This window comes from Salmo salar, chromosome ssa23 (assembly GCF_905237065.1).
Source record: "Salmo salar chromosome ssa23, Ssal_v3.1, whole genome shotgun sequence".
In the NCBI taxonomy this organism is placed as follows: domain Eukaryota; kingdom Metazoa; phylum Chordata; class Actinopteri; order Salmoniformes; family Salmonidae; genus Salmo; species Salmo salar.
Window position 1 is genome coordinate 21,317,021 of NC_059464.1, and position 11,622 is coordinate 21,328,642.

The following is an 11,622-nucleotide window of genomic DNA, read 5'->3' on the forward strand; positions in this document are numbered from 1 at the left end:
ATAGTCAGAACAAAAATACATTAGGCCTACAGTAGAGGGACCAAATATGATCCTGTGCAATTTAGGAACGCAGAATGAAACATCCTTTGACAACAATTGTTCACAATCGTTCTGTAAAGGAAAATGGCAAAGCAAAAATGAAAGACGACGATAAGTTAATAAACCCATTTATACGTAGAGATAGGTTACAGTGAAAACAGACATACATACTGTACATACAGTCAGGACAAAGTTGTTCTTCCTCCTGCAATACCAATGTAGAATACCATCTGAATTAGACTTTGTGCAAATGATTAGTGAGCCGTTTAGCAACTAGCTCCATCTCCTACCAAAACCTAATATACACAAATACACTGATTACTGACAGTCAAAGCATCGTGGATCACTGATAGGTGAAGCTATCATGTGTTCTTATTACTTCAGAAATTTAACCATTTACTGTACATGCTTTAGTTCAGACACCACTGGGTTTGACCAATAAATGATTGACATATGACCTGATAACCTTCTTAAACCACACCTTCAACACTGCACCAAACTTGTCTCCTTTCTCCAATTTCTTGAACTTTCGTTAAATTTCAGTTCATGTCCATTTGTTTGAGAGACTAACAGTGTGGTTCTTTGTGTGTGTGTGTGTGTGTGTGTGTTAGAAGGGAGTGGTTGGGCAAATGCAGGATGGAACTCCTCTTCCCAAAATGAGGTTGCATGTGTGTTCCGGCTCTGAATATACACAGTCATGGTTTTCATAAAGCGTTAAGACAACATGACCAAGGGTATCAAATGAAGCACAAAAACACTTGCACAAATTCCTGTACAAAAACAACAACAATAAAATAAGTATTCAAAAATCTCATCCATTCGCAGATGGCTCTGATGGAGAGCATGCATGCAAAGTTTCACTCTCATGACAATTGAGCGTCACATCACAGCTAGAGACAAAAGTTTACATGTGTTACAAGAACATTAGCCCTACGCTAGGCAAAAAGAACACCATTGCAGCACCACCGGGTTCTAAATCGAACCCGTCAGTGTCCATGGTTTTGAGACCTCTTGAATGATACATGGCAATGCATGCATGCTGGGATTGGATTTCCCCTTAATGTACAGCCTGCCTACCCTACACAACCTATTCCTCAAAGGCCTTAAACAGTCTTCCAATTATAACACTCTCAGTACTGGGGAGAGAGAGACTCGTTAGTAATATGGATGAAACTGGACATGATCAGTGGACATAACAGAAGACAAGACCAAAGCAATATGCCAGATATGAAGAAAAAATAGAGGTACGTTTCTATTTTAACTCGCAACTTAGGCCAAACAGTCTAATTTAATCCTGAACGTATCCCTGACCAATGTGTGTGTGTGTGTGTGTGTGTGTGGCGCAAGTAAAGTGACTTCTATAAATTGTTAAAGAGGCACAGAAAACTCTTAAAAACCTACAGCTTAGAAACATAGATTGGTCACATAACCAATGAATGCTGGCCAGTCCACTAACGACTGACCACTGCACTGTAATAAGAGTTAATAAGCAGCACTGCTGATTGGTTAGTTGTTGTGGTATGAGGTAATCTGAAGCCTTCACAGGGGGCTACAAAGCTTTAGCACAGGCTGGTATCACAGTAAGACTAAGGATGGAAAAAGGGGCTCAAAAAGCACTGGCACAAATGACTTCATCACAGTAAACTGTACAGGTGTCATCATCCACCTGTAACAACAGCTTTAACGACCATGACTAAAAGACCAACTACTGTAACACTCAGCCATTTGACACAGTGTGCTTCTTCAAGAATTCCAATTCAACCCAAACAGGACAAAACTGATAGAAACGATGGGTTCTGTAGGTTATAAAGAGACAAGCACAGATCAAGTTCAAAGCACGGATATGCAATATTCAAATGTGACCGGGTCAAAATGACCTTGTTTTTAAGACTAAGACCGACCGTTCAAAATGGAGAGATTTTGTTGGTTTAATTCCTCCTAACGGGAGCAAAGGGTTCAAGAGTGGATCTCTCGCACACACACAAAACCATTGAGCCACTCATGAGAACACGATATCCTAACACGCAGCAATATGACATCACAGTGAGGGGGCGCAACGCCACTGGGGCTCGCCGTGTGATTACCCACAATGTAACATGGGTAGGGATCATTACCTGGAGAGGGTTTGTGTCTCCACGGTGACCTACATCCTAATCTCGCCAGAGCGGCTTGCACCTAAACACCCCTCCCCCCCCAAACCATATCGCTATCATTACCTGGATGCACCACCTGCCATCACTGACAAGCACCTCTCCCATTTTGTATTGTTTGTTTTTAGTTCTCATAGCCGTTTGTCATCGTCGTTGTATTATAATGTGGTTTTGTTGCAGTGTACCTAATGCTATGACATCTCTCTTTCTTTGTACCATTCCACAAACTCATCCAACAAAACGGGCCCTGACAAAAGAAGAGAGAAAAGAAGGATAACGTTAGAGCACTGATCCCCTGTACCACTTAGGGAATGAGCGATTGTGTATTAGTGTTTGTATGTGTCCACTTACAGGCTCCATCCTCGTCATAGTTGCTGAGGTCTAGGTTGATTGTCCTGCTGAACTCTAGAACGTTGCACCACTGGTCTTTGTTGATAACCTTATACTTGGATTGCTGAATGACAGACAAGACAGAACAGGAAGTCAATACATAGTGACAAAACCGTGTCAAATGTTGTATGTACTAGATAAAGTTGAAGGTTACACAGGTTAGTTAGACTCCATACCTCTAAAAACTGATTGAACACAGGAAACAGTGGCCACGTCTTCCCCAGGAGAAGCCCCAGCATGCACTTGGCTGTGTTCAGGTCTAAACTCCTCTGGTCCTTTTCCTACAAAATCAGTATCACAGAAATTCAGCTTTACAGCGTGACTGAAATTTAAAGGCAATGTTCCCACTTTAGCAGAGACTGCCTTCACTGTAAACGCTGCATATGTCGGCTCAAACGGAAATGACCTTTACATTTATTTTGCGGAGTCTGTAACGCCTCAGATTTACAGATTGAATAGAGCCCTAACAGATGTCTCAGAAGTCAGGGGTCAAATATGAGTGACTCAATAGAACGAACGAGCAGTACTCATGAGAGCTTCAGCCGTGCAAGACGAATAAGAAAATTATCTTGACACACTCAAAACTAAGCTGAGAGCCGACAGCACAGACTTACTTTCCTACCTGACGTCACTTATCCCTTGTTTATTTCTACAAATGGTAATAGTTTCATCTTTCGTGTGTTGAATCTAAACATCAACAAATAAATATATCAGTCAAAATAAATATCCCAGGGGAAATAAATATCCGAGTCAGAGGAAATCTAGTGAGAATACTACAATACTGTGATACTGGCTTTGCCTCACTCACCCGAGCAAAATCGAAGGCGTATCTGTAAATGAGCTTAAAGTTGGTGGTGTCGTTTAGGACAGACCTCAAGTAGTCCAGGGAGTTCCTCAGCCTCTCTGTGGAGTCACACCTGACAACGCCAGAGAGACAAGTTAGAGACAGTATAGAGTCCCAGCTGACAGAGACTGTTGACTACAAAACAGACAGTTGAATATAAAGTAGACTATACAGACAGAGGCAGACTATAAACCCAGTCTGGGGTCAGCACCATTTTGTACATGGCACAGCTAGAAAAGGACAAATTGTAGGGGCAGACACACAGAACACACGTCCAGTAAAACACACAAACTGAGAGCAGAGACTTACTGCAGGGAGCCCATGCCTTTCAACCACTCCTGTAGGGTGAAGTAGCCCATACTCTGGGCATCCAGCTTCCAGGCCAAAACCAGCATCACCACCTGTTCACAAAGAACAGCATACACTCACATGCTATAACACAATGAAATGCTTGAGATGTTTACTTTTCAGTGAGTCATTTTCATCTTTGTGCCATCTCTGAATAACGGAGTTGTACCCAACTATAACAACCAAGTGCATGCACATGTGGATGGATTATAAATGTCACCCATCTACATAGACATGACTAGCCATCCTTACATTCTCTGGTTCCACTCCAATATCTTCACAGAACTTCTCCATTCCCTCTGGCCCCACGACATCATCACAGCCTATCAAAGATACACACATATATACAGGGCCATTATTTATGACATCATCCACTCCTACCAGAAACAAACACATAGGATTAATCTCTGATATTATGACAGCATAGTATGCCACAGACACAACAATGCTATGACATCACAACCATAGAGATTCTATTATATTTACATGGTGTGATGTCATAATCCGGAGGTCAAAGCAGTCCCTATTATGACATCACATCACGTAAACTATGATTGTAATCGCTATTGTTATGATGTCATAGAATTCTATGACATAGAATGAGGTAACAAAGTATTCTGACATCATCACAGCAAAAATTACAATCACAATGCGTACATACATACGTAACAATTCTCTATGACCCTATCCCACCTGCAGGTGACAAACACAAAACATTAATCTATGACATCATTTCAGCAAGCAAGAGACATCCTTTATGAAGCAATCAATGATGCCCGATTCACAGCTCTCACACAGTACAATTCAACTATGACATGAAAACCCAAATCTAAGCGTAACAAAGGTATTTACACCATTATGGTCAGTGTGCTTATATAAACTGATAGAGAATTGCAAAATGTATATTTACAAACCTTGTGTCTCACCTGCGTACTCATAGAACCACTCCAGGCATCTTTTACTGGAGAAGGTCTCTTCCTCTCGGATTTGTGGTGCCTCATGTTTTCTAAAAACACTGCATTTTGAAAAAGACCATTCAGACACAATCTACGGCACTGCACACGCAGCGTATTTAACACATTACTGCGGGTGCTGGGAAAACATTGTGTGAACTAAAATCCTACCGTCTAGGAGCATATCACACACTACGATGTAGAAAAAAGTTAATCCTGACAAATAACTATTGGATGAGCTATGTGATGGAAAGTCCTCTTGCTGCTCTTTTGGATTTCTAAGCTGACAATGAAGTATGCAAATCCACCGGGGAGACAAATCACGTGTCATCACGCATGCATCCCGTTTCAGTGAACTGTTGAAAATCCAGAACAAAAAATTGCACGCAATTGCATAATATACTGGATTAGGTTCTGGGGGGGAGATGTATGAGAAAAAGATACTAGACTGAGGAGGAAAAGCAGGGTGGTAGCTCCACCCGCCTCTCTCTGCCAGGCTATGGGTCAAATAAACCCTCCTCTTGCGAATTTCGAAAAGACGCGCACACCCGCTAAATCAACACGAGAAACCTGCGCACATGAACAACGGTTACTCGCTGTGCCTCGATCAGACTGACAGCGTCTTTGCGTCAACGCTGCGCAATTAAATGACACAGCATTTTTATTATGTCATCCAAAAATGTTTACTGGATATGTGTGCAACAAAAGTTCAACATTCACCTTTTGCTACTATTCCTGTCAAGCCGACGCATACAATTTGATGCATACGTTGGATAATTAGACCACACAGAACGCACGGCAACTGCCTCCGCAAGATAATGCTGCAAGGCAAACACAGCGTTCCATTGGAAATGAATGTACTTCTGGTGTACCAATATGCAATGACTGTCGGTCGCTGTGATCGAGGTGTTAGTCATCCCAGTCTTTTGACAGACGTTACGTAGTCTGTCTACGAGTGATTCGTGAATCTGAATAAGACTGCTGGATATAATTCCTCTTATTGTGTAAGACCTGATCTAACTGATGCTATTCGTTGGTGTACCAGGTTGGTAGTACCTGTCCTGGCGACTCTTCTTAGCTGACAGATCATCTCCTGTAGTGGGTCTCCTCTTTTTCCTAGGAGGCATGGCTCTGGAGCGGCAGGCTGAGAGAAACACAATGCGAGAGAGAGAGAGAGAGAGAAACACAATGCAGAGAGAGAGAGAGAGAGAGAGAGAGAGAGAGAGAGAGAGAGAGAGAGAGAGAGAGAGAGAGTGAGGAGAGGGATATAGAGAACAGCAACCAGGTTTCCATCTAACCTTTTTATGCGAGTAAATACATGTCAGGTAGAAAAGGTATTGACAGGCTGTGATGGAAACAGCAAATTTGTCGGTAAACTTTCCAAATGTCGACAAAACAAAACAAAACACGCTAGACAAGGTAGGATCTTTTTGCGACGGTAAAATGTATGATGTGAGAAATGGCGGTGGAAATGGCTTTATGCGCAAATAACCATCACATCGAAGTAAACTTGGAGTCACGCGATGATATGTTGTGTGGTCCTCCCACTGCGACTAGGGGAAAGCATGCAGTTTATTAGGCTACAGATTAAATAAGTTATGATGAACTTCACAGGGTGGTGAAAAAGCACGATGATGAGCTTGATGTTCCTTTCAATAAATATTGAGAGTCTTATTCTGGTGACATGATGATCGATGCTTGACTGCCATTTGACAAATAAATATAATCTTGCTCTTTTTGTCCATAATAATCTCATCATGTAGGCTATACCCGCACTGTATCTGTGGGCTGTTGGCTAGAGCGAACTTGCCAAGGCCAGAATGGGAACATTCGCTATATAACCAAAAAGATTGTGACAAAACCATCAGTAGGGTTTAAAATTCAATAGAAACCCATTTAACTTGTCTTTTTCTTTTGGTACATGGGAATTTAACAGCAAAAGTTATTTTCAAGTGCACAACGTCATCACGCTCAGCGTTTAATCAATTAGATGGAAACACATCTGTTGCGGGAAAATGCTAATATTGTGTTAAAACCTGCCGCCAATTGGATGGAAACCTAGCTAGTAAGTGTCATGTGGGTCTGCATTAAGGTGCAGGCAGGGTCGGTACCTGTGGAGTGACCGTCCTGTCCAACGTCCTCCGTCAGGTTCTGAGTGGAGAGATAAATGGAACTATATTAGGCAACCCCCACCCAGAGACACACACACACACACACAGCAGCACCGACGTTCGCATGCAGTGAGCAAGGGAAGGGTGTGAGGGGAGGCCTGCTCTCTCATTTCCTCAAGCTTGTAACCTTTAGAGATGCAGTTATTATTTCAGAGAGAGAGAGGGAGGAGAGAAATAGGATGAGAGGAAGGATAAATTAATCCCTTTTAAATATCCATCCAGGAATAGAAAAATCTATCCATGTCTATAACTCATTAATAACTAGGATTCATTTGTAGATAGGGGTAAATGTCCATGATCAAATTCTTAGCATTTTGCCAGAGGAACTCCATAAAGTAAACAGTTAGAACAGGTGGCTGGTACTCATATGACACATGAAAAACACATTGTGGTATGAGGGCAAAATGCTTTTACCAGCCTGTGCAGGGTGTGGTAGATTTTGTGGATGCTGGCCAGCGTCGAAAAATGGGAGTTCAGCTGAAAATCTAAAGGAGGGAAAGTACATTTCAGCACATCTCTAAATGTAACACCGCTACATTACATACATTAGATGTGGAACAGACACGCAACAGTAACAGTAGGCAATATTAAAGAATGATCTGCTTCTCAGAGAAACATAACCTTCTCACAGAAACATAGGTTTCCCAGGGCACTGCTAGCCGGGGAGAACTCACCATCTGCTGCCCACAGCCTGCCTACATCATCATGCTCCTCCCTCTGTCATAGGGGTCACATCTTTGCATTCAGCCAATAGGAATGAGAAGGTATGCATGTACAACCATCTTAATCACCTTCGTAATTTGCATCAAAATAGTTGGGATGACTAAATAGTGATGTCAAACAGCCATAACTGCACATAATCAAAGCCTTTCATCGTGATCGGATTGACAATAAAATGTGCATTTTTATGCTGAGCAGTTATAATCGTTCAGTAGGCCTAATACCAACCAGAAAGAGGTATGAAGTACTGTAGCTACGTAGATACATTAGAATACAGTAATATAATACAGTAGTCTATAGTCAGATCATGAGCAGAATTGACAGATGAGGATTGTATTCAAATGTAACAGGGTTCACAGAATGCCAGACAAAAAACTAGAGTGGTCGATTATGATTAAAGACCACGCCGACATGGCCTATCCAATAAAACATGTAATCTCCTAATCTGCGCTCACGAAGTGTCATTTTCGCTTTTAATCCGTTTCTATAGTCAAAACGCTCACACACCTAGATCAACGAAAGGCCGAACCTCATGATAGCACTAACTGAATAGACTACTTAAAATAGCAATACAGACACACAACTTGCACAGAGTTTACAAAGTATCTGGAGAGTAGAGGGAGACATTATGGTTGTTGTAGTCCATTTCCTGGATCAAGGTTCTAAGATCTTGATCAATGGAGAGTGGAATTAGACTACAATTCCCGCCCTCAGAAATTAACATTTCATTCTGCACCCCTCTCCCGACACTCACCCCAACTGATGAATGCATATTATATCGATACAAAAATGTTACATCCTATGGAATAGTGCATGCAAGTATCTTATGGTTCTCTTGCAACAGTTGATGTATATGACGCGCAGTCGGCCAACTCTATTGCAGCAAGCATAGAAATATATTTTACAGAACTGCGTCACAATTTTCATCCTCTGTAATTTTCCGCAGTTGACTGGAAAACTGACCTATTTAGCCTACACAACATTGTTCCAAGTGTAACTTGCTTTGCAGTAGCACTTCATTCCCGTCCGTAAATAAGCGACAAAATAGCAGTATAATAGGTCGACAATAATTACATATTTAGCTGATGTATTCAACCGAATAGTAGCCTTTGGAACGTTAGTTGTCCTAACAATAAGTCAACAAAAAGTGCGTACATTCAGCAATAACACAGTACAGTCCCTTTGTTGCGCCCCAAGACAACACTTAGAAATACAAAGAGAATGGCAATAGACAGATCGTCTGCACATACCTCTATTAGACACTCGATTAACAGCTAAATCTAAAGGCAAACAGATAGATGCAATAGATCCGGTCGCTGTTACGTAAGTTATCAATACGTGGAGCCTAAACACACCAAAAGCCACTACTATAGCTACTTACTTGCCGCATCAGAGTGCATTTTTATGAAACACACAACTGCCTGTGTGAAGTCCGCAGACCGGCCAGTAGGCGGGACATGTCAACATAACCAATGCCCACAGACGATTTGGGTGGACGAGGAACCTAGTAGCCGCACCCCTACTCCTTCATAATAGGCTGTGTCTGGTGTCATGTAGGAAATCTGAAGACAAAGAATTAGGACCCTCCTTTGGATGAACGTGAGAGGTCAACATTCCAAACCAGGCCATCCCACCGCTGAGGTTCATTGGCTAGGAAAAGTATCTACGTATGTCAATGGGTAGAGTTCGATTAAGCTGCCTCGGGTTGAACCGAACTATAGCCCAACACGTGACCGAGTGAAACCGGTGAGCGAGGCACGCTCTTTTCAAATCAAACAGTAATCTGCGCCGCTCAGTCACATTGTGAACAGTGCAGCATCGTTCAGAAACATACATCTATTTTTCATAAAATATATGCTCGAATTTTCAAACTGGTTTTCATTGTGACGGCAGATAAAGCGTTTTTATCTTAATCAATCACTTTTGCATGTGAAAACACATAATCATACTCGTTACTCCACGACCTTAACCCGAAGTCACTTTTGTTTTGAGCCGACTTCTCCACCGGCCAAAACGGTTCATGCCCGGGATGCAGCCCGGTTCCAAATGGAAGCAATCAACGCTAAACCGGTTTACCCGGGAATTCCTAGAGCATTAATCGAATCTCCTCACTAATCGGAATTTCCTCGTGCAAAAACGAAAACCAACCCACGATGGACCTTCATTGGCCGGGTCACGTATTAGGAACCTCCCAATATACCTTGTGAATGGTGAAAATTACCTTCAGTCATAAGCAACTACGTTTGTTGTAAAATACAATTGGTTACACAGAAAACTGTTGTTTACAGAAGGGCGTGATTTTCTTTATTGTTACCCATCTGAATGAGTTGTTTTTTGTCTCAAGTTCAAAATGATATTCTTTCTGATATCCCATGTTTCTGCAACATATTTGACAAGCATAATGCGTAAAGCTCAATTTTGTAACATTCTGTGCCTGGCCTCAAATTCATAAATGTATGGAACTTAAAAAAACATGTACTTTTCATTTGAAAGGACTTACATGTCATAGCTACCTTTGCAGAATAGGTGCTGATTGATTCCACATAAGAGCAGCCCATTAGTTTGCTGGAATAGGTCAGCCTATATAACTACATTATAGTGATGGGTTTGACAGGGCAGCCTTTGTGGGGATCTCCCAGTCACATACCAGAACTGCAGGGAAAACATCCTGTTCTCACAAGAGTGGTTCAAGGAGGAGGAGGCATTTACTAAGGGGTAGAGCACTGAGAGGTCAATACAGATTGAGTTACAGTGCTTCACTAGAGGGAAAAGAAGAACATAATGAATTGTCACCTGGATTAATGGGTTAGAATGGGACAGATGAAGCAATAGACACATTTTAGTCAAAAGGGCATATGTTGTTGTGTCATTTTCAAATGAAACTGCAAATCTGGGTAAAAAATGACATATCTACAACACTTCATTGTTTCCTGTAAATAAAGATGAGCAGGGTAGGTCACCAACACTTGGACAAAATCTTGTAGTTTTGAAGCCTCTGATAGCAGAAAGGTGAATGAGTCAGAGGGAGATATATTAAGCCCTCATCATAGATACAGTATATATCTCTGCCTCAACATAGGATAATATAAGCAGGTTAAGTCATGTAATGGGAGGGGGTTGTACCTCCTAGTATTCATATTTAAAATGTGCTTCAAATATTCTTGGAATCATATGTGAAATATTTCTTAGAGTAACCGCTGTAGCTTACTGGGAACTTAACCACTCTTAACAAAAATATAAACGCAACATGTAAAGTGTTGGTTCCATGTTTCATGAGCTGAAATAAAAGATCCCAGCCATTTTCCATACGCACAAAAAAAAAGGATTTCTCTCAGATGTTGTACACAAATTTGTTTACATCCCTGATAGTGAGCATTCCTCCTTTGCCAAGATAATCCATCCACCTGACAGGTGTGTCATGTCAAGAAGCTGATTAAACAGCATGATCATTACACAGGTGCACCTTGTGCTGGACAATAAAAGGCCACTCCAAAATGTGCAGTTCTGTTAACAACACAATTGAATGTTAATTTCTCTACCATAAGCCATCAGCAAAGCGCTCATCCACACGACGCTATACACGTGGTCTGCGGTTGTGAGGCCGGTTGAATGTACTGCCAAATTTTCTAAAGTGACCTTCAAGGATGAATGGCCCATTGTCGTGCCATTCATCCGCCGCCATCACCTCATGTTTCAGCATGATAATGCATGGCCCCATGTCGCAAGGATCTGTACACAATTCCTGGAAGCTGAAAATGTCCCAGTTCTTCCATGGCCTGCATACTCACCACACATGTCACCCATTGACCATGTTCAGGATGCTCTGGATCGACGTGTACGACAGTGTGTTCCAGTTCCTGTCAATATCCAGAAATTTCACACAGCCCTTGAAGGAGTTGGACAACATTCCACAGGCCACAATCAACAGCCTGATCAACTCTATGCGAAGGAGATGTGTTGCGCTGCATGAGGCAAATGGTCACACCAGATACTGACTGGGTTTCTGA

General features: G+C 41.8%; 1 protein-coding gene across 4 annotated transcripts; it reads right to left on the reverse strand.

The window, feature by feature from the left end:
- Positions 1–151: 151 nt before the first annotated feature.
- LOC106584107 (DCN1, defective in cullin neddylation 1, domain containing 4 (S. cerevisiae)) lies at positions 152–9,174 on the reverse strand. 4 transcript variants are annotated; one of them, XM_014168969.2, is made up of 11 exons: positions 8,997–9,174; positions 7,310–7,380; positions 6,836–6,875; positions 5,781–5,868; positions 4,686–4,786; positions 4,024–4,094; positions 3,733–3,824; positions 3,388–3,496; positions 2,756–2,860; positions 2,541–2,643; positions 152–2,436 (listed from the first exon to the last, which is right to left on the reverse strand). In XM_014168969.2, exons 1-11 carry the CDS (start codon positions 9,013–9,015, stop codon positions 2,381–2,383), a joined length of 855 nt encoding a protein of 284 aa, XP_014024444.1. In that variant the 5' UTR covers positions 9,016–9,174; the 3' UTR covers positions 152–2,380. The 4 variants fall into 4 exon arrangements, with proteins under 4 accessions (XP_014024444.1, XP_014024445.1, XP_014024446.1 ...); XM_014168970.2 differs by having other exon boundaries at positions 4,698–4,786; positions 8,997–9,145; XM_014168971.2 differs by having other exon boundaries at positions 8,866–9,076.
- Between the last annotated feature and the right edge of the window lie 2,448 nt (positions 9,175–11,622).

Bases quoted from the DNA above. Each gene is read 5' to 3' on its own strand.
- LOC106584107 (XM_014168969.2), bottom strand. The intron at 6,876-7,309 runs GTAAAAGCATTT...CTCTCCACTCAG, and splicing joins ACCACACCCTGCACAGGCTG to AACCTGACGGAGGACGTTGG. The intron at 4,787-5,780 runs GTACTACCAACC...TTCAAAATGCAG, and splicing joins AAGAAGAGTCGCCAGGACAG to TGTTTTTAGAAAACATGAGG.